Below are 22,718 nucleotides of genomic sequence, written 5' to 3'. Positions count from 1 at the left end.
TTCCCCACTGTTTTCTCTTTGATGTGCCATCTCATCCCCAGCTGGCATGGCCTTTCCATAGGACCTGGTCTCCATTCGTCTGCCTTCCAGCTCTGTTCCTTTAGGCCCGTGCCATGTTGCTCTCTGCTGAGACCCAGGGGCTCCCTCCCTACGCTCATCCCCCAGGCTCCTGGTTCTACCAGGATTCTCAGAGTGGCCTGTTTTGGGGAGCTTCCCCTATCACTCTTGAGTCCCCAGTAGGGGGAGCTAGCATCTGAACTACAAGACAAGGGCAAGGAATTGGGGTTCCAGTCTAGACTGGGAGGAGGTGAAAGTTGTTCTGAGGAAATGGAGGTCACTCCGGAGAGGCAGCCGCCATATTCTGAGGTTCTGAGAAAGAGCCTTCCTCCTGTGTTCATAGGCTGGAGGACTTGCCTGAATACTGTCCCACCCATAGCTGGTGGCAAGAGACCCTGTCCCTGTGTGGGAGACCCAGCCCATGTTTCAGGCTGGGCATTAGCCCTTTTGACCTCCTTTCCCTCCGCAGCGAGACTGATGATAACCTAATCTTGTTTCAGTCACGTCTGTGCTGGCTGGAGGGTTCCCTCTCTCTGCGTATAGCCTAGGGTTCTACCCACCTCGCCCTAGGGACAGCCACTCTTGGCTCTGGCCAAGAGCCTAGGGAAGGGATGGTGGAGAACGTGACCGTCCACCAGGGTTGTTTTTAATTCCAAAGGCAGCGACATCTGTTCATTCAGGAGACCTTACCACCCAAGCTCTGTTTATACAGACAGGGAGGGGTGGGGAGGGGGAGCTGCGAGTCCTCAGAGGCAGTTTGGCCAGGTGTGGCTGAATGAACAGGGAGAACACAGCAGGAGGGGATGTGATTACTTCCTGGGTGGCCAGGCTGGTCTGAGCCTTGCTTACCTATAGTGGAGATGAGGACCCGTCTGTGATTGGCTGCAGAGACCAGTGTTCAGACTGTTGCTTTTGAGGAACCTGCTGGGACGTTCATCTTGCACACCCCCTCCTCTACCCTGCTCCTAGGACACAGATTCCAGGAAGGAATGAGTGAGGCTTGGAAAAGAAAAGGCAGATCTGTGCTGTCCCCAGAGGAAGGCCCCAGTCCTTGGGGAGGAAAGGAAAGCCTGAGTCTCTCCAGGGAAGAGCCTCCCAACTCAGCTACCCATCTGCTAAGGCACCTTTGTCACCATGGAGACCAGTTGGCCATTGCTCATCCAATCAGAGCTTGCTTTACCCAGACAAGTGTTGAGCCTGGGGTTCTTAAGACAGACAAGTGTAGGACTTTGGGAACAGGATTTCTCCTGCCCCCCTTCTCCCACACATCAGTGGTGGGAGCAGTACACATTTCCCTGAGACTGCACTCTGTGGCGTTTGACCCAGCTATTGGGAAGAGAACCTTGGGAAGCCCGTGTCAGCCATTCTGAAATGAACCCGCCAGCACCAGGTACCAGCTGTGTGTCTGCAGCAGGTGAATGAGGTGAGCAGTTCAGATGGTGCCTTCCCAGCTAGTTATGCAACCAGCCACTGCACCTTCCTGAAGAGGATGCTGAGCGCAGCAGGGACCTGGGGGAGGGATGGAGCGACTTTACCCATGCAGAAAGTGCCTCCTTTCCACAAAGCATCCCTGATCCCTTCCGGCTACAGTTGATCTTCCTCTCAACTTTTGGGGTACTTTTTCTTCACTGTCCTGGTGGTATAACCCTGGGCCTCTTGAAGGACACCTCCATCATAGTAGGTACACAAAAGCCCTTCTGCGTCCTGTGGAGCGTTAAGTCCCATCTCCCCCCTGCCGCCCCCAGGCTGGCAGCTTTGTCATACCTGGCTTTTGGTTCATCTGATTTCTCAGGCCCTACTCCAGGGTCAGGCACTTAGTCAGGCCCTCCTCCTGGAACCTAGGTAAAACTCCTCTGTCACCTGCGCCACCCAAAGTGTCAATCCTTCGAAGTGCGGAGGGCAGAGGCACCGCACTAATCACGGTCTATTCTAGTGCTTGTCCTTCATGAGGCTGGAGGGAAGCTTCCAGTCCTTATGGAGAGAGGGTCAGTGTGGTGCTGGCCACTCAGAGAGCAGTCTTTCTCTGCCAGTTCTTGGCTGGCCCTGCAGTTAAACTGCCCCTTTCCCAGGAAGGTGACAGGGACAGAAATAGAAAATCCCAGGGACTGTCACTGGTTGGGAACCGGCAGGGGTGTTCAGAGGGCCAGGACTGGTACCTATACTCCAGTCCATCACTTTGCCCCTAATCCCGAGAACTGTCCACACTTCAGCCAGGCAGGGATTGTGACCCATGGGGGCTTTGGGGGGTCTTCCCTGTCCCTTCCCAGCGGCAGCTGCATCTGTACCCCAAGCCAGGACGTTGCTTCCCTGTGAGCCCCAATTCTCACAACTAAAATGGAAACATGAGCAGCACCGTCATAGAAATGCAGTGTGGAAAGAAAGCCCCATGCAGGGCTCTTGGTTGGCACCGTGTGGACCCAAGTTTCCTCCCTGTACACGCCCAGCTTTGCAGTGCTGGGATGGTCAGAACACCTGGGTTGCTGCGTATACCCTGGCCATCTAGGGTTCTGGCTTTTCTCTTCTCTCTGAGTATCACACTCTGAGTTGTATGGTTGGCTTGAGAAAGGAGTCACTTCTCATTCTGCAGTTTGAACAAGAGCTAGCTGGGCATGGTGGCACATATCTTTAATCCCAGCGCTGGGGAGGCAGAGGCAGGCGGATCTCTGAGTTTGAGGCCAGCCTGGTCTCCAGAGCCAGAGCTACATTGAGAGGGCCTACCTCAGAAAAGGAAAAGAGAAAAAAAGCAAGCACTTACTAGTTCTGTCTCCCGAGACCCTGCCGTCGCTTCTGTGCTCTTGGGCATCCTCCGCCCCTGTAGCAGAAGTCTTTGTTGGTGACACCCGTGACCAGGGCGCTGCATATGCTTTCACAAAGTTCTTGGTGAGGGTCCCAGAGACCTGATACCCGCTGGGGCTGCTGAATGAAGCCCCAGAGACTGCTTCTTTATTCTGTACATTTGCCTCAGGAGACTTGAGAGCATAAACAAGTGTCTGGCCCTGCCTGCCACCAAGTTGGCATGGAGGAACTTGCCTCAGGGCAGGAATTGAGTGAGTAAGAAGTGGAACTTCAAAGCAGTCCTTGGCGAGGGAGGTGGGCAGCTCTTCATGGCCATTACCCACAACTGTGGCCCCTGGAAGTCCCCTCTGGCTTGCCCTCGATACCTACCCAAGTCCCAGGAGCAGCCTGGTAGTGAAGGAGTTAACGACGACTAGGAACTGGCTGGTGCCTAGCTGCTTGTCAAACTCTATTTAGTAGAGGCTGGAAGGGGAGAGATAGAGGGTGGGTGAGGAGAAGCCCCAGCTTGCCAAGAGTTAAACCCCAGGCCTGCATGGTTTTGGAGGGGGGCAGCTCCCAATCCTTCTTTGAGTCACTTCCTTCTGTGGGGCGGGAGTGTTGTGTGTACTGTCTGCAGCTGGCCGTGGCGCACACCGCACTCCGTGCGTCCCGGGAGCTGCAGCTCACCTGACCGGGGCAGCAGCAGGCTGCCTGAGGGGAGGCACTGGGCCCTGGTGCTGCGCTCAGACTCTGCTGCTTCCCGGCTGCAGTCTCCAGGGAGGGGGAAGGAGGAGGGCGCCGAGGGAGGGGAGGAGAAACCGGAGCCCCACACCCGCTGCAGCTTCGGGACTGCCCCACTCACAGCCCCTGCTAAGCACTTGTGCGCAGACCGCGGCGGCTCCCTCTAGAGCTGCTTGTGCGCCTCTCCACATTTCTGCCCGGAGCCGGACCGGCAGGCTGGCCGCTGGCATGACGGACATCCTGCCCCAGCCCGACTGCAGCCTGAAGGCAGTGTGCGAGTCCTTGGAGCGCTGCTGCCTGGATCAGCTGGAGGAGCCCGGGAGCAAGCGTGTGCCCAATACTGGCGCCCGGCTCTGGGGCCGGGTGCGCAGTAAGCTTCTCCGTCAGAAGGTGCTAGCAGGGCTGGCGGGGTGGCGGAGGGATAGAAGGGCTGCAGGGCTGAGGGAGGGCTGGGGGCCGCTGGGGACTCTGCCTCTGCACTACTGCTCCTGCTGGATCCCGGAAGTCCCAAGACAGAGGCTGGACCGTGGGTATGAGTATGCTTTAAGTGGCTTGAACTTAGGGATAAATGCTAGTGGCAGCCCCCACCCTAACCCTGGCTGCCTTCTCTGTCTGTGTCTGTCCCTCGTTCAGCAGAAGGAGGTTTGTCTCCTAAGTGGACTCTGCCTGGCTTCCTCCTGAGTATAGGCTGGCAGGAATAGAAATAGACAGACAGCCTCACTGGATCTTACTGTCCTCCCAGGAGCCCAGCACAAGCATGATTACTTCCAACCATCTCTTAGGGATCTCAGCTCTCCATCCGTTTGCTGATGATGGGCACCTCAGCATGCTCTGCCTTGTGAGCTTTCTGTGGCAAGCTGAAAGGATCATTGCCACCAGGGAGGGGGGACTGGTGGTGGAGAGGGCGTAATGTGCTGAGTCTAGGGGCCGTAGACTGCTTCTTCAGGGACCACCCAGACAACTGCTGGCCTGGTGCCAACTGGGTATCCAGCAACTCACACAGCATGTCTGGGGGTTCCTGACCAAGCTAGGCCAGGGCAAGCTCCCTGCAGAGGGTCTTGCCTCCAGCCCCAAACCTGAGTTGGGATTAAAGTCTGAGATAGAAGCCAACTGTCCTGCCGCTGGGCAGGCTGCCTTGGGGCTGGCTTTCGGCCCTGGCCTCCGGCAGCCAAGGAGAAGCCAGACCCAGTGCCCAGCACACAGTAAACGCTTGATAACTCTACAGACCAGATCAACTGCCTAAGTTGTTACAAGGTGCCGGTTCCGGCTGCCCAGAGCCTTGGTAATCCCTCACCTGGACATGGGGTCTGTGATGGGACTTGCAAGTCTCCCTAGATCTCAGAGGAAGATCTTCTGCCAATCTCTGTGCCAACCAGACCCTGCCAAGAAGGATGATCTGGGGCCCATTGGCTCCTCTTTGGTTTGATCTCCGGCCAGTGAGGCATACTTGACCCTATAGAGGTGACATCAGTCCTGGAAAGTGCTGGGCAGGGCAGCAACTTGAGCTGTCCTGCTTTGGCCCCCGGGTCACCTTCAGTCTCCCTGGGGACCAAGCGAGCAGAGCCCTACTGGCCCTGGCCGCTACCAGAGCCCCTCTGTGCTGAGGCAGCTGTCTGTTGCCGGCAGCCTGGAGCCGTCCCCACCCTGTCCTCCTCTCCTAGGTCTTGCTGAGGCCAGCAGACACCAGCCCAGAGCACATCATTCCCAAACCTCAAGGTTGGCAAGACAGTGCTCTAGCAGGTTCCTGACCTAAAGTTAGCCGGTCAGAGCCTTGCAAGTCTACCTGCCTGCTCCCTGGGTACCTGGCGCGGGGTGGGGTGGGGTGGGGGGGTGTTAAAATTCTAAACCTTGAAAGCCACATTTCCGGTTCTCCTTTCATTTGCGGCTGGCAAAACAGAAGCCACTTTAGGAACTCATTGGCCGGCTTGGCTTTCAGCGGCATCTGACAGTTCCGTTTCTCGTGTGATCTCTGGCCAGAGAGGTGCCGGGCTGCTGAGCTTCTCGGTGTCAGTGTGACTGCAGGGTGGCCGTGGCGCGGGGCTGTGCTTTGTAGCTGGTGATTCAGTCCCCTAGGACATGCTGTGTGACAAAATGTGTCGGTGTCATTGACGCAGCAGGTGACAGGGACATCTCCCCTCCTGAGCCTGCCTCATTGTGCATAGGCCAGTGTGTGTGTGTGTGGGAGGGGGGGGGGGGGCCTGTTTTTCTCTCCCTTCTGTAGCTGAGTTAGTCTACTTATTTCAGAGTGGCTCACTGCCAGGCCGAGGGTGCTGAGATGAGGCAGGCCTTAGGTGGGGCGGGGGAAAGCTTCTGCCCAGCCTGACAGGAGGGAGCACCTTATTAACTCTGTGCCCTAAGAATTTGATGTCCTGAATGTTGAGATACCTGTGGCCTTTTTTGCTCCCCTCTAACCAAAGCCATTAAAAGCCAGAGGGGAAGGGAGGGTGACTCATCTCGGACCCCACACTGGGCCTGAAAAGTCTGTTCTGATAGAAAGGTCCTGATGTTAAAATAGAGCCTTTGAAATAGTGCGAGGCCTGTGTTGGCCGGAGGAATATGGAAACGGAGGTCCAGGGACTCTGCTAGGGGCCACGCTGGAGTTGCTTTTGTCCGCAAGGAGAGTTCTGGGGCCGAAGCCTCATTCTAGGCTCTGGCTTGGTGGTTGGTTTGTTGTGCAAGCATTTAGCAGAGGACACACGTGGCATTTGGCTTTGTGGGTTCTGCCAGGACGTGCAGTATTTAACTTGCATTTCAATTTCTTCTTCTCTCTCTCTCCAATCATATTCAAGTAGAGCAAGCTCAGGGTTTTTGCCCTTCCTCCTATCCTGCCTGGGTCTAGATTCTTAGGTTGAACCCAAGAGGGGAAGGGACTGAAGGAGGAATTCCATTCCTAATCCCAGAACAGCCAAAGGTTTTAATAAGGTCCCTTGTGGGAATCACAGAGGCTGAGTAAGAAGCCCGAAGCACAGCCAGGCCAGAGACATTTGTCCAGTGAGGAAATCAAGACTCTTACTATTTCACTCACCAGAGACAAAGATGCTTCTCATTCAGACCAGATACTGGCCAGAAGTGGAGACTCAGTCTGAACTGAAGATCCAGGGGGCAGAGGAGAGTTGAGGAAAGCTTCTGAGCCTTTGTCTCTGTTTCAAAGAATGGCCATGTGGGCCTGGGAAGTCCAGGATTTTGAAGAACTTCTCTTGGCAAGAGGGGGGCTGATGTTGCTACACCTGTTCTCTGATGGCGGTTAACCCCACCCTGTTTACATAAAGGGTCAGAGGTAGTACCTGAGAAAGGATAAGATACAGGACACCTTGAGGACAGTTGTCTGGGGGACCTTAGAGCTTAGGAGGCCCGTAGAAGAGAGTGCCATTGTTAGGACAGCTCCTAGTCCTCTCTTGTGTGTCATTTAGCTTGACAGATCTTTCCAGCACAGGTTTGTATACAACATGCACATCCCAAGACATTCACTTAGCCATTTCCTAGCTGTGCCTGCCATCGAGGGTTCAAGAGTACTAGATATAAGATACACACCTGTCTTGGGCTCGTTCATTCATTCTGGCTGTGAACATCAAGAGAGACCTTAACACTTGTGTGGTGGCACAAACCTGTCATCCTAGTCTTCAAAGCTGAGACAGGAGGACCACCACATATTTGAGTCTAGCCTGTGCTACATAGAAAGCTAAATAGTGTCAGGCGGCGATGGTGCACGCCTTTAGTCCCAGCACTCGAGAGGCAGAGCCATTTGGATCTCTGAGTTTGAGGCCAGCCTAGTCTACAGAGCGAGATCCAAGACAGGCACCAAAACTACACAGAGAAACCCTGTCTCGAAAAAAACAAAAAAAGAAAGAAAAGAAAAGAAAAAAACAACAAAAATAAAAATAATAAAAAAGAAAGCTAAATAATAAAACGCTTCCTGAGAAGGAGGTAGGGAGGAGAGATCAAAGCTTCTGCAGTAGAAATGCCCTGCCTGTGGCTGCCTGATGCCCAGCCCCGCTGCCACCCTCCCGGACTCCTTACTCTCTAAGAGAAGAACTTGCTTTGTGTGCCTTTGCCATTCACAGACCCAACGGCATTCCTGTAGTAGTCCTTCAGCTGTAGACAAAAGAACAGGAGCACTTCCCCCAGGGACTAGAGACCCTACAACCCTCCTCCCCCCAGACCTCTGTGGGGGCAGGACTGTGGTCAGACCATCAGCTGGGAAGTAGGGTTTCTGCCACCCTTGTGTTCACACAGCCACTGGGCTTACACCTCCAAAGTGAGGAACTCCGACCTCGGGGACCACACGAATAGTCTCTGAACCCCAGCTCCCCCACCTTCCACTGGGCTGTCTCTCCAAAGTCCGCGACTCTGCATATCTGATGCACTGCGGCCCCCTGCAGATGCAGAGCCACACTGTACACAATGTGCTGGTGCACAGGGGTTGTGCACCCCGAGATGGAAGTCCTTGCTCTGGATGAACTTGTCAGAGGTTTTGGCACCTGGGTATCTTAGCTCTTGGTACTGTGTGAGGTAAGTGCCAGGCCTCTCTGGGGCTCTCCAGCATGTCTGATCCTATACACAGGGTGGCCAGTTGGCCCTCCTGGGCTTGGTGCCCTGCTTTTAGATGGCCTTGGACCAGAGGTTTCTGAGCCTGCCAACCAAAGTGGTTCCTCAAAGGCCAGAGCTGCTGGCACCCAGGACTGCAGTAGTGTCCAGAGGTAGTGAGGTCCCAGGCCCAGGGCAGAGCTGTGGAGGGCATTAGGAAGGCTCCCTGAAACCTCTGCAGGTGCCGTCTGCAGGTGCCGTCTGGGGATGTCCATGTGTTGGTGAAGGGCACTCAGATGCAGGGACTCGGCTCTCTGCTGAGCTGACAAGGGACTGTTTGTCTTCCTTTCGTCTGTCACAGCATGCTGGGGACAGGAAGGAACACTGGCGTTCTGTCAGCTCCCTGGTGGCCTAGAGGAACACACCACCCCCTGCTCCTGGGACCCGCTCAGTGCCCAGGAGAAAGCCAGTATCAGTCTTGGGTTTCCAGGAGCCACAGACCAGGTGTGTTGTCTTTGGTCCCACAGAAGCCATAGGAGCTATTCCTGGGCTTCTGCGGAGAGGGAAAGGTGCCTGAGGAAATGTCCCCTAGCCTGGCTTAGCTTGAAACAGGGCCTGAGACAACCTGCCGTCATCTGTCTCCTGGACAGTGAGCCTATCTATAGCTGGTGCCTCAGAGAAACAGAGCCCGTGCAGTGGCACCCACAGCACCCATTCCCATCAGGTGGGAGTGCTGTGCTTATGCTCTAGAATGCCCCCTCGAAGCTGCCCCGGATTCATGTGACACAGACTTCTAGAGGAGAAAGTGCCCGGGGTTGGTAGGAGCCAAGGGCCTTCATTCTTTCAGTCAGGGGCTTCATTCTTTCAGTCTTGGAAAAAATGGCTTAACTTGGCGTGAGACCTCGGATAAGTCTCTTCTTTCTGGAGTCAGTGCAGTGAAGGATCTGAATGGGATGATCTCTGTGGATCCAGCTCATACGATGATCTTGGCTAAGACTTAATCCCTATTCCAAAGCTTTAAACTCTCCACACACAGGAGAGTCTGGAGGGGAGAGGCCACATGGATGCATGTGGGCCATGGCCAGCCATTCACCGAACATGGAGGAGAGAGGCAAATGGGAACGTTTGGCTCCTGTCTTGAAGGAACCCTGGTAGAAAGCTATTGCTGTCTCCATCCCCCACATCCTGGGCCATAGATGTTGACGGAGTGCTTCCTGTGTGCAGGGTCAAGGGATATCGAGGGGCCCAGGCAGGGAGGCCTGATCTAAAGAAGTCAGTCAGTGAGTAGGGTGACTTCAGGCTGGATGATTTGGGGAGAAAAGAAAAGAGGGTAGTGGACTAGAGACGGAGAGCTGGGAGGCTTAGCGTGGAGAATTGAAATGGTGGACTTTCCTGGTTTGGCTGTGGACGATCTAGGGACAGTGCAGTCCAGACCAAGTAACCTACAGACAGAAGCCCCAGCAGGTGTGTCCAGAGGCAGGCAAAGGTCGTGCAGAGTGGAGGGATCGGAGTTGAAGGCATAGGGACCCGTCAGTGACCAAGAAGGAAGCCCCTGGAGCTGCCTTTCGGCACAACTTGGTAATGCTGGTGTGTTTTGAGCGTGACTGGGTCCCGGGCATCAGTCTTAGCTCTTGATGCTCTGAGGTAAGTTCTGGCGTTCTCGGTGCCATTTTATCTATGAAGGAATGGAGGCTTCGGGATTGACCCAGATGATGTCACACAGTGCTTAGCAGAGGAGCTGGCTCTTAAATCCAAACAGCTTGCCTCTATATATAGGCTCTCACCTATACCACCAGCCTTATGTGGCCTCCAAGGAGGAGGCCCAGAACTTCCCCGGGTCCTGTGGCTATTTCTCAGATGTCCGGTGAGCAAGGTGGCCTTGCAGCCAGTTGATAACCTAGATGGGAACATGTGGAGGGGCAAGGTTCCCGCCCGTCTGCTTTGTGGGTAGGGGCTGCTGCCACCTGGCCCAGTTTGCTGTGCCTCAGCGGCCGCAGGGATGCTGTTGATGGTGCATGTGAACGTGAGACGCGGAGCAGATGTGAGGCCTGGAGAGGAGTCTATTCAGATCCGCACAGTGGAACTGCCAGTGTCCCCATTTTCACTAGAAGTGGGCTCTGTCTGTAGAAAAAAAATGTTCCTAGCCAGGGTGGGGAGTTAAAGTCAGCTTCTGAAGAGGACTTTGTAATTCTTACGAAACCACTGCAAGTCGAGACCTTTGAGCCCATGGTGGTCTTCCAGGCCCTTGGCCTTCCAACAGCAGCCAGCCTGGACTTTGGAAAGCCTACCGCCTCAGGCAGCTGAGGGCCTCCTCCGCTGCTTTGGTCCTGAACGCCTCCAGACTGGGCTGCTGACCCCAGCATGGCCCTGGGCAGGGGCAGGGTGGAGTACTTACTGTTGACTTGCAGCTTGGCCCTGGGGTGAAATCCTGAGGTTGGCCCTGAGTAGGGAAGGCCCTGGCAGAGCGCCAGGGCTAGCGGAGAGGTGGAGGTCCACAGGTGGCCCAGTTTTGAATTTCGCCTGCTCCCCCTCAAAGTTCAGCCATGCCCAGCCAGAGGCCAAGAGTGTGGTCTACCTAGGACAGGCTGAGTGTCCCGGGTGGAGCTCAGGAAAAGGCAGGTTGCTGTGGGACTAAGACGCTAACCTGGCTCCAATAAAAGCCTCCTTCAGAGCTGCCTAAACCCCTTCCATATGTGGGCCTCCTCGGGAACTTGAGAGTTCTTGAGAGGGGGCAGGGGAGCAAGGAGAAGCAAAGGGGCCTCCCCCGGGTGTCTCGGACTAGGGAGTCAGCTTGGCGCACCTGTGGCTGGCTTGGGAGGAGCAGACAAACCGTGGCCACAGAGCACTTCCAGAGCAGCCTGGTGGCCAGCCCTGCTGTACCTCTCCCAGAGGGAGAGGCCTAGAAAGGCCGAGCTGGCTGGGCTTCACAGTGAGGCTGCCAGGCCACTGGGAAGATGAGGCGACAGTTTCCTGAGCCTGACCCTGGTCTCTCCTGACCCAGTTGCTGAGCTGGAAGGCAGGATGGAGGAGGCATGTTCCTCTGCCCTTCCCTGAGCTCAGCAGCCACGTGGACAGAATCTTAAGTGCCCCGCTGCAGGAAGGCGAGGCTGTCTCTTGGCAGATCCCCTTCCCCTCTGCCTGCCCTGCTGTGCCTCTCATGCCTGTGGTATGTCCCAATGACAGGCTGGCTTAGTTTTCCAAGGGAGCCAGCCCTAAGCCTGTGACGGCACCGGAGGCAAGGGGAAGTCAGCCCGAGACCGCCACTGTGGCTCGGTGTCGGACCCACAGCCGACACGGTACTTACCAGGCTCGGGGCCCAGGCTCCATGGCCTGGCCAGCCAGTGACAAGGTCCCCAGAGACACCCAGACTACCTTCCACTTAGTACCTGTCAGCAGCTGGTTCTATTGAGGTTCTCGACTCACGCGGCTCCTGGGCTGCCTCTTGTCAGAGTGGCTTTGGCACCCTGGATTTATTGCCCGTGTTAAGGAGTGCTTCATTTTTATAAATCTCTAAGACTTTGTGAGGGGAGACTGTTCCCTTCCAGAAAAGGGCAGGGATGGGTCTCCGTCTCGGGAGGCCACAGGCACAGTGAAGTAGGAAGGCAGGAGCAGCCCCGGGGCTGGAGGTCAGGTCTCCAGTGCTGTGGCAGTGATCGGAGGGGGCTCTGAGAAAGGGGGTGGGAGGAGAGCACCTTGCTCTGTCCTGCCCTGGCCACACCAGGAGGTGGCTTCGTGTGGGAAAAGAGGATGGATGGGGTGACAAAGAGCACCAGAAGTCCCCCAAACCTGGACTCGGTAAAAGGCTTGCGAAATCAGTTTGCTCCCCTGCCCCTTGGAAAAGCAGATTTCTTAAGCGTAGGAACTTGCTTTAAAATGTTTTATTACAATTAAATTTTCACACACACACACACACACGCACGCACGCACGCACGCACGCACATGCACACACACACAAAAAAAGAGAGAGAGAGAGAGAGAGGGAGAGAGAGAGAGAGAGAGAGAGAGAGAGAGAGAGAGAGAGAGAGAGAGAGAGAGAGAAAAGAAAAGGGGTCCCCCTTTTGGAGGTAGAGGCCTGGAACCTTGCTGAACCTTGTCGTCAGGGGTATGCCTCATCCACTGAGCCCCTGGGTGCATCCTCCCAGAGCACTGCGTCTGAAGACTGCTCAACCTCTGCCTCTCCACTGAGACCCGAGGTGGCTGGCTCTGCCTTTCTGTCCCAGCTGCTCATAGCTGGGCCTCTTCCTGAAGGTGAAACAGCCCACACGAGGGCCTGTCAGGAAGGGAGACAACACTCCTCATTCCCCGATGGGCTAAGCTGGGTGATAGAGGAGGACATGGGGCAGAGTGGAATGTGGCCCAGCAGTCACAATTCAGGCTTGAAGATGGCTTTGTCACCCGATCGAGAATAGGAAGGGGACTCCAGTGGTCAGAGCCACACAGACTTGCTTTGTGCCTCCTAAATGCCAGGCCCAGGGAAGTGGCCAGGAATCGATGGGCTTACCTGCCTGGGCTGCTGAAAGCTGGGCCTGGGGAGGAAGGGCTTCACCTGAAGACGTTCCCGAAACTCACACTGAGTGTCCTCTATCCTTGGAGCCTCTGAGCCTCGCCCTTAGAAGACCATGTGGGCGCTTCCTGCCCTACATACCGGCCACTTTGTCTGAAAAGAGTGACGGCCGACTGGGATTCTAGCAGAGCCCTGCATTGTGTGGCTCGTGGCCTGGTGCACTCTTGGATGGTAGTCTACAGGCCTCCACCTCTCTTAGGGAGAGGGCAGAATGTGTGGCCACAATGGGATGAAATGCACAGCGGCTAAATGCACAGACAGGTGAGTTGCTGTGTGTATATGGCCGCTGCTTAATAGCTTCCTCTGAGGGGTTTTGGGACCTGTCTCTCTCTTACCTGAGCCCTACCCCGGAGGAGCCTCTCGGCAGGTATATTCCCTGTGGCTCTCCCCCACCTAGACCCTCATTAGCCATCTGCCTTTCTCCTTCACATGGTCTGCCATGTCCCACTCAGTGCCTGTGCCCAGGACCCATGGATGGCACGTGTCTTCTGGGACTCGGGGTTGTCCCCCTCCGACTGACATCCCCAGGGCTGGCTCCGGTACCCTGAGCACTAATCTAATCAGGAAATAGCAGAGTCCACAGTTCCCAGGGGTTATAAATAGTCGCAGCAACTCAGGCAGCATCATTTCTCGGGAAAATGTGCCATGTCCCTCTCGGCGCCCCACCCTCCCTTCTCTGTATTTAAATGACATCCTGAAATAGACTTGGTTTCTCCAGGCTGCCGGCCTCCTGGGAAGCAGAGCATCATTGTCAGGGCCCCGAGAAGCTGGGCGGGTCTTTGGAAGGGAGGGCTAGAGCCACACCTGTGGCAGGAACCAAGGGACACGGGCGTGGTGGGGACTCAGAGAAAAAAGAAGGGCGCCTTACCCATAGCTGTTCTGAGAAAGGCTGGAGCATGGGAACCCGCAGCAAGCTAGAGCTGGACCTTAGCATCAGCAGGGGCTTTACCTGTTTCAGAAGCTCCCAGGAGCAGGGTGGGGGTGGGGGTGTTGGCACACATCTTTAATCCCGGCGCTTGGGAGGCAGAGGCAGGAGGATCTCTGAGTTTGAGGCCAGCCTCGTCTACAGAGTGAGTTCCAGGACAGCCAGGGCTACACAGAGAAACCCTGTCTGGGGGTAGGGGTGTGGCGGGCGGGGGAGTTCCTACGCAAACAGACTGATGGGGAAGAGAAGAAACAGGAAGTTTGTTCTAGCAGCAGCTAGACACCAGACTCCGTCCCAAGAGGTCCGGTGTGTCTTCTGAAAGAATCATGGTGCCGGCAGCCACCACTCCAAAGTACAGGTGCCAGGTTAGTCATGTTGCATGGTGTCGTACAGATTGAGCAGAGAGAGTAAGTCGGGGAGACTTGACTGCACCCAGCACCCAGCACCCATTCCCTGGGTCTGGGACACTGGACAGGTTCCTTGTACTGTTTGAGACTCTGTGTCCTGGTCTTCAGAATGGGAATGACTGTGAAGGCGTAAACCATACCAGTGGGTTATGTTGATGGACTGACGTGTGTGCAAAGGGATTGTCACAGAATGCTCAAACTCTGTCAGGCAGCCCCGAAGGTAGCATGGCTACCACTGTGAAGAAGTCAAGGCTCGGGGAGCCCCAGTGACCCACCAAATTCATGAGGTAGAATGGGAGCCCCAGGTCAGCCCTGACCTGCCATTTCCAAACTCAGGTTATGTCTGGATGCCACTCCAGGGGTGGGGACCATTGGCTCTCTCAAGAGGAGGTGCCAGATCATAGGGTACCGAGACAGAAAGGGATGTAAGGTGAATCCTGGTAGGTGCCAGGACATCAAAGAGCCTGAGGTTTCTCTGCTGGTGCTTAGAAAGACTTACTTTAGCCTGGCAATGTGGTGCACGCCTTCTGGTCTACAGAGCAAGATCCAGGACAGGCACCAAAACTACACAGAGAAACCCTGTCTTGAGAAAAAAGAAAAGAAAGAAAAAGAAAGACTTACTTTCAAAAGGATTGGCCCTAAGCCAGGCATGGATATGCGCATCTGAAATCCCAGCACTCAGAGGCTGAGGCAGGAGGATTGAGAGTTCCAGGGCAGCCAGGGTGGCATAGCAGGACCCTGTCTCAGAAACCTCCAAAGCAAGGGATGCATCTGTCTCAGTCAGCTGGGGAAGGGCAATTGAGATCCCTCTACCCTGTGTGGCCACTTCTAGGGGATAGAATCAGGGCAGACAGGGGCCCTGTCTAGGTACAGAAGAGGAACTGGGAAAAAGCAGGCCGGGGATTTGGGGACAAAAGCTGAGAGAAAACGGAAGTTCGGGCCAAAGCTGGGCCTTCTGTTGGGACTCACTAGAGTCCGTGGCCTCAAGCCGTCTGAATGAGAGGACCTAGGCAGCGCCACACTGGTAGCTGTCTTTTTGGAGGCCGTCCTGTGGGCAGGGGCTCTGTCCGAGGAAGTTGTGTGCCTTGGTTCTCCCCATGCGGCATTCTTCTTCTGTTCTTAATTCCATTCCTCTCTGTGCACGGGACTGACTGTCGGACCCAGGGCTTGAGCCTCTGCAGCCTAGATACAGGCTCAGAGCCAGCCAGGTGTAACCCCAGACCCCTTCAGAGGGGACCGACACAGGAACGGCCTGGGCTGACTCACATACATTCTTTCCCCCCGTGGGGACGGTGGCCTGTGTTTAGGCACACGTACCCCGGAAGGTATAGAGAGTTGCCCAGGATAAAGGTGGGCAGGGAGAATTGAATCAGCTCCAATCCCTTGGAGGAGAGGGGCAACTTCTGTGCGGCACTGTGCCCACCACTCTGTGCTGGCTCCTGACCACATTGTCAGATGGGCCTTGTCACCTCCAAAGATGAGCTCATTCTTGTGTTGAAGTGGATGATGGTGGGTGTTGAGTCACTATGGTAATTAGATTCCACTGCATGCACTTAAAGAATGATGTCATCATCTTAAGATGTCAATATTTACATTATCCTGGAAATGATATTCTTTACAGCTACTTAAACTTGCCATAGTAATGTTGAGACTTTAAAACATGCTGAGGTGGAGGACAGCTGGGCATATAAATGCATGGGCATAGTGTAGCTTGAGCGTCTCGTTCTCCTTGTAGGTGCCAAGGGCTCAGTGCCCTCACGGAAATCAGGAAACCCTGGTATCCCCTCACTTTCCACACTCATCTAAGTGTGTACTGTGCATTGTGCTCTCTCAGTGTGCAGTTGATGTGTGGTCAGGGGCCAGCACAGTGTGACAAGCACGGTGTCTCGTAGAAGGTGCCCCTCCTCTTCAGGGCATCAGGGGCCGTCCCTAGGAAAGACTAGGAAGGAGTGGGCAGAGGACTCAGACTGGGCTCGCTCAGACTACTTCAGCAGGTTGATTTAAAGATGAGCATCCAGGCTTCTGCCTTTCCAACCCTTTCCTGTCCTGCAAAGCAGCTGCTGACCGATAGGGAAGCTGGGCCCTGACCTGTCCTCCTTCTCTCCCCCTCCCCCGCCCCCTGCAGCTGGATCCACAGACTGTAGAAACCAAGAACTGGCATACAGATGTGATTGAAATGAATGGGGTAAGGACATCCGAGCCATGGCGGCCACCCTCCTGCCACCCTCCCCGGGGCGCTAGACTGCTTGCACCTCCCTCAGATCAGTGTCCTCTCCGTGGCCACACCCTTCCCCATCCCAACTGCAGGTGTGCATGGAGCCCTGCCGGCTTGAGGGTAGTAGCCCTGTTTACAGTCCTAGGGGGAGAGGACCCTATGTCTGGTGACACTCATACCCTGGGGGATTTGTACCTACTCCACCCCCTGACCAGATCAAAGTGGAATTCTCCATGAAATTTACCAGCCGTGACATGAGCCTGAAGAGGACCCCATCCAAAAAGCAAACCGGCGTCTTCGGAGTGAAGATCAGCGTGGTGACCAAGTAGGTACTGCTGTGGAGGAGACTGAGTAGCTTTGGTACCCGGGTGCCCGCCCCGGCCCACCTTCCAGCCCCCCCTGCCCGTGACACAGGCAAGCAGTTTGGAGGCCAGAAACGGCTCCTAGGATACTTTAGAAATAGCGGTCCAGCCTGGAAACAGTGGACGGTCCCGGGGGAAGCCAGAGTGTCTGTGCCCTGCAGTCAGCAAGAAGTGACAGTGGCCGTGGCCCACGTTTGGCCTTGGCAGCAGTAAGCTGGAGTCAGCGTGGCTGGCTGGGAAAGGGCCACACCCTTTCGGTCACCCTGCCCCTCTGGGCGCTTTGTTCCCAGGTCTTGACCTACCCTGCTCAGCTTCCCCTGAACATTTTCTTTTTGTTGTTGTTCCTTTTCCCCTGGACATTTTTTTTTTTTAATTGCCTGGCTAGGGTGCAGACCCAGGGGCTCACACTTGCTACAGAAATGCTCTGCCACTGAACTTCCCTACCCACAAGCACTCCCATCCAGTGGGATGTTCTTTCACCAGTCTCCAGGACTTCTTCCACACGTGCTCCGTGCTGTACCTCAGCAAGCAGGCTTTAGGGAATGGGATAGCCTCTTCCCCAGGCCTTCCTTGCCTTGGCTCCTGACCCCGAGGCCCCCAAGCTGCCCAAGGCTGAGAAAGGCCGTGGAGGAACTAGAGGGCCCAGCCGGTGGGAGAAGCCCCCTCCACCCCTCTCCTGTGCACCCTTGTCCTGCAGGCGAGAGCGCTCCAAGGTGCCCTACATCGTACGGCAGTGCGTAGAAGAGGTGGAGAAGAGGGGCATTGAAGAGGTTGGCATCTACAGGATATCAGGGGTGGCCACGGACATCCAGGCACTGAAGGCTGTCTTTGATGCCAGTGAGTAGGGAAGCCCAGTGGGCGTGGATGGTTCCCGAGCAGCTGGTGGAGAGCAGAGGAGCCTGGATCTGTAGTTTGTGAGAGCATGAGGGAAGCTGTTTCTGAGTCCCCCTGACAAGTTAGTTACATATTTTACACCTTGTCACCTAGTCTCTCTCCACTCAAATAAGGATAGCATTCAGAGAGATCAGGTTCCTTACTCTGGGTTACCCAGCGTGGAGGTTTTTGTACCTGAACTTCAGCTGAGACCTTTGGGACTCCAGAATATATATTGCTGGCTCAGGTTCCTCCCTGCTGCTGTCTCTGGGCCCTGTTACGAGGGGGCAGGTCTTCCTCAACAGAGCCCTTCTGTGGTGGGGTCTGGCCTTCGGTTTCCTCTTCTCCATCCTGCTGGGTCTGGCTGAGACAGTGTTGGCATACCCAATGCTCAGAATGCCTGAACCAGGTCTAGGTAGGTAAGGATAGGATAGGGCCTGAGAGCATGCTGGGATATGGGAACATGCGATTAGGTGTGTGCTGTGTGGTGTGGATATGGCTCTGGTACTCTGGGTGACAAGTTATGTCCCTCCTCTCTGCTGGGAAGCCGCAGCAGATAGACCCCAGCTTGTCCCCTGCTGCCCTTTCCCACAGATGACAGCTGAGTTGACGAAACAGAGCTGCTGGGCACCACATATGCCCTGCCTTTGTAAGGGGAAGCCAGAGGCTGAAGTGCCGTGGGCCAGGTCTGAGGGACAGAAACCGTTCTGAGGGCTGCCAGTGAGGAACAGGGGTCCCAGGCCAGTGTAGCCTCAGGCTCTGCCCCCTCCTGTACAGATAACAAGGACATCCTGCTGATGCTGAGCGACATGGACATCAACGCCATCGCGGGCACCCTCAAGCTCTACTTCCGGGAACTGCCGGAGCCTCTCCTCACAGACCGACTTTACCCAGCCTTCATGGAGGGCATCGGTGAGGTTTCTGGCATCCTGAGGGTTGCCTGGGCTAAGTCTCCTAGGCTGCTAAAATGCAAAGTAGGAGATGCCCCGGGCATTCCTGCCAGTGGTTTGTCCAGTGTACTTTTTCTTGTGGCTGAAGGACCTGAGAATGAGGTGCTAAGGTGGACTCTTGTCCCTTGTCCCCTGCCTTGGTGTCCTCTTTATGGCTCCTCCTTACAAACTGATCTGCTTCCTAGAAACACAGGCGTTTAGAGAAGAAAGCTCTGAGCTGCTAGCTCCCAAGGTCAGAGAGGAAGCTGGTTTAAACCATAACATACTGGGGACAGCTGTCCTGAGCCCCACAGAATGGCTCTCCTCATTGCCCAGGTACTAGCCAGTGGAGCTCCTGTGCCCACCTAGATGGGCCTCTTCCAGGCCTGGCACAGTGCTCCCATCTTCTCCTGCCTGAGGCAGACAGGGCTTTGGACCCCATGGAGAATGTGAAACCTAGGGGAGGCTGGTCAGTGTAAGCACCAGCCTCAGAAGTGTGTGACGGGAAACATGCCACCCCTAGTAATGTGCAACTACTGGATTAAACTAGCGTCGAGTATGGGTTGTGTGGTCCTGGGGTCACGGCTAGCGCAGGAGGGAAGGAAGATACTGCTCCCCCAGCCTGCCTTGTTACCCATGGTGCGGCATCCCAGGGCAACCCGCTGCTGACAGACAGTCCATGCACGGACCGGGCCCTCCCTCTGAGGGCCAGGCTTCTGCCCTTCCAGCCAGGCCCTGCCCTAACCCTTTCTCCTCCCACAGCCCTGTCAGACCCTGCTGCCAAGGAGAACTGCATGATGCACCTACTCCGCTCCCTGCCCGACCCCAACCTCATCACCTTCCTTTTCCTGCTGGAACACTTGAAAAGGTGAGGAGGAGAGGGGGGCCCAACCCAGACCTGTCACCTGTCCCGCCAGACCCATCTTCTCACTTCTGCCTCCTGGGTACTGGCCTGTGCTCGGCCACCCAGACGCCTGAGCGATTGTTTTCAGCCTCCTGAACTCGCAGGGAAACTGTGGCTCCTGATTGCAGCCTGAAGTAATTGGTCGTGGCACAGTGGCACATGCCTCTTGTCAGGATGCTAAGGCAGGGGGTTGCTGGAACAATCAAGAATAGCTTGGGAGACATAAGGAGAACCTCTTAGAACAGTGGGTAAAGCACATGGCCTCAGGTTGGTTTTAATCTGTGGGCCCCAGATGCAGCCATTTAGTCGGTGTAGATTTTTCTTTGTTTACATTTATTATTTTGTGCATGTGTGTGTGTGTGTGTACCATGCCTTGCATGTGGAGGTCAGAGGACAAATGGTAGAAGTCATTTCTCTTCTCCTACTATGTGGGTTCTAGGGCTGGACTCAGGTCGTCAGAATTGGCAGCAAGGACTTTAACCACTGAACCACCCTACCAGCCCAGTGTGGCATTTTTTTAAGTGAAACAGGGCAGCAGCAGGGTGTGCTGCCGGCAAAAGTATTGTTTGTTCAGTTACCTGTAGATGTGTGTCCTGGGTTACATTATCACATGTTTATTATGAGTCAGTTAAGAATTTGAAACCTGGGGGCTGGAGAGATGCCTCAAGGGTTAAGAGCACTGGCTGCTCTTCCAGAGGTCCTGGGTTCAATTCCCAGCACCACATTGTGGCTCACAACTATCTGTAATGAGATCTGGTGCCCTCTCCTGGCCTGCAGGCATCCAACAGGCAGAACACTGTATACATAATAAATAAATGAATCTTTCAACAACAGAAAAGAATTAAAACTTACTGGTCTTGGCTCATGTTATGAAACAGAGAAACTGAGACCCAGGCCCAGCGGGGACTTGCTTGGCTTAGTGGTGAAAATTGTACTTAAAACCCACATCTTCCAAGTCCTGACCTGCGACCCTTCTCACCTTGCCTCTCTCCTCTCATGGTAAGGCAGACCAGAGCTGTTCAAGTGACATCCATTCTAGTGTTCAGAACCAAACGTGGTACCAAGGGGTCCTCGTCGCTCACTTTTCAGGCCAGGACTGATCACAGACACCAGCTGGAAGGTTAGGTCACTTGGTGTCCCTTAAATTCACTTGCTACCTTCGGCCAGCACCTCTGAGCTCATCCCCTCGTCCAGGTGCTGGCTCTGGTTCCGCCAGGCCCTGGCGGGCCGGTGGAGACTCAGACACAGCCAGGGCTGGTGCCTTGTTTTTCCCATCATGAGACAATGCCCCTCCCTCTGGTTTGGCGAGGACCAAAGTCCCAACCAGTTCCCAAATAGTTTGGTGAACATTGTGGCAGGACACGCTAAGAAGGAATGGGAGGGAAAATTCATTAGGCTTTCCACCCTGGGAACTGGGCCCACATCTGGGTGTGTGTGTGTGTGTTGGGGTGTGTGTGTCTCTGTGTATGTGTGCTTGTGTGTGCCTGTCTGTATGTGTGTGTGTGTGTGTGTGTCTGTATGTGTCTGTCTGTCTCTGTGTGTATGTGTGTGTCTCCTGTGTGTGCGTGTCTGTCTATGTCTCTGTGAATGTGTGCCTGTGCCTCTGTGTGTGTGTGTGTGTGTGTCTCCTGTGTGTGTGTCTCCTGTGTGTGTGTGTGTGTGTGTGTGTGTGTGTGTGTGTGTGTGTGCGTGCTAGCCAGCTGCATAGCTGCCTGCTGGCATTGAAGTGTTTGCCTGTTTCCAAAGCAGTCAGCAGGCACATTTGTGACTCCTGCCCAGAGGGTGGGAGTCGCGTTGAGAGTGGGATGAGAGCCCTGTCCAGGGGGTGTGTGTATCAAAGCCTCAGGAACATTTCCTAGTATGGAATCGGGGAGGTCTAGGATTTCTTGATGTGTTTGGTGATACTGAGTCTGCCTGGACAGTACCACAGATGGCAGCGCCCACTGTCACTCAGGGGACATGGTAACAGAGTACCTGGTCTGTCACATAAGAGAAAAGCAGGGAAACTCTGGGGGGAGCCAGAGCAGGCCCATGAGCACACCCGTCCGAGTGGGGGGGGGGGGCATGCAGTGCTGACTCGCCTCTGGTCACAGCTGCTCCTGCGACAACAGCCTGCCTAAGTGCAGACTCAGCCAGCGGCTGCCTCGGGCAGCATGTCCTCCTGGCCTGCCCCGTCCCTGTCGCCCCCCACAACTGCACTACTGTTGGATTCTGAATAAAGAGCAGAATGCTAAGATGGTGAGCCCCTGGGTCCGAAGCCAGCCCTGGCACCTCTCAGCGTGTGACGACTGTACTTGCTTTCCTCACCTCTAGATAATGGTACTTGCCTCACAGTGACTGACAGTGTACAGCATCACACCGAGTTCTTAGAGCAGTGTGGTCTCCTTTGTTTGTTTGTTTTCAAGACAGGGTTTCTCTGGCTGTCCTGGAACTCACTCTGTAGACCAGGCTGGCTTTGCACTCACAGAGATTCACTTGCCTCTGCCTTCCTTTCTAGTGCTGGGATTGAAGATGTTGTACTACCACAGCCAGTGTATTCTCCATCTTATTGTAATGATTTTATCTAAGTCAGGGGTGATGCCATTGATAGTGGTTAGTCCTGGCTGGCAGTTTTCCGTCAGCTTGGCACATAGCCTAGGTGCTAGGGGTATGTTACAGAAATATCCCTTAGCCTCATGTCCTTCCCGCCTGTAGGAAGGGAAGCTAGGTGACTGCTCCCTTGATGCCTGAGGGAGCTTCTTCAAATGCCATTAGCTCCTGGCGTCCCAGGTCTCCTGGGGCTGCTGGAGAGTGACTTCTCTGTTCTCCTTCCCTGCCCTCAGGGTTGCTGAGAAGGAACCTATCAACAAGATGTCGCTTCACAACCTGGCCACTGTGTTCGGCCCCACGTTACTGAGACCCTCAGAAGTGGAGAGCAAAGCACATCTCACATCAGCTGCAGACATCTGGTCCCATGACGTCATGGCCCAGGTACTACCCTACCAGCACCCTGGAGGCCTCGAGGCAGTTGAGAGGCCTCACCTCTCCTAGGCAGCTGAGTCAGTGGTACATAGGGTGCCCGAGCACAGGGCGACAGATCTCCCTGCTTAGGCCGAAACACAACGTATGGGTCTAGACAAGAGTTGGAGTGTCTGTCCAGGCGCTTGCTGCTCCCCTGAGAGGACCTCAGTCTTGGGTGTAGCGGGTTTGGAGCCAGGGGGTTGACCGAATGTATGAAAGTTCTGGGGTTACTTTCAGGACAGGCTGCCCAGGAAAGCTGATCTCAGGCCCACACTAGACGCTTTTGACTTAGACACGGAAGTGGCTCCGACCCTTGGCTCTGCAGCACCCTCTAGTGCTGGAAATGAGCGAAGGAACCTGGGCTTCCAAAAAAGGGAGAGAGGCCAGAAGGAGCCTGGGGTGTGACGTGGGCATCAGACTTGGCTGCAGCTCGGGAGTCCTT

At 55.1% G+C, this 22,718-nt stretch overlaps 1 protein-coding gene across 6 annotated transcripts in view; it reads left to right on the top strand.

Annotated features, from left to right (window-relative positions):
• The window catches only part of Abr (ABR activator of RhoGEF and GTPase), a 203,887-nt gene that overhangs the window by 178,698 nt on the left and 2,471 nt on the right, over window positions 1–22,718 (top strand). For 5 of the 6 annotated variants that reach the window (XM_006977416.4, XM_042282419.2, XM_006977417.4 and 2 more), the window contains 6 exons: window positions 16,119–16,178; window positions 16,424–16,533; window positions 17,268–17,407; window positions 18,221–18,355; window positions 19,135–19,240; window positions 22,099–22,246. In XM_006977416.4, coding sequence (XP_006977478.2) covers window positions 16,119–16,178; window positions 16,424–16,533; window positions 17,268–17,407; window positions 18,221–18,355; window positions 19,135–19,240; window positions 22,099–22,246 — 699 coding nt within the window. Of the gene's footprint in view, window positions 1–3,332; window positions 3,964–16,118; window positions 16,179–16,423; window positions 16,534–17,267; window positions 17,408–18,220; window positions 18,356–19,134; window positions 19,241–22,098; window positions 22,247–22,718 lie in introns of those variants that run through there. The other variant, XM_006977419.4, reaches the window with a different exon arrangement.

The sequence above is a fragment of the Peromyscus maniculatus genome, chromosome 8 (genome assembly GCF_049852395.1).
Source record: "Peromyscus maniculatus bairdii isolate BWxNUB_F1_BW_parent chromosome 8, HU_Pman_BW_mat_3.1, whole genome shotgun sequence".
Taxonomy (NCBI): Eukaryota; Metazoa; Chordata; class Mammalia; order Rodentia; family Cricetidae; genus Peromyscus; species Peromyscus maniculatus.
The sequence above is the reverse complement of the archived record's forward strand: the minus strand, read 5'-3'. Positions and strand labels throughout refer to the sequence as shown.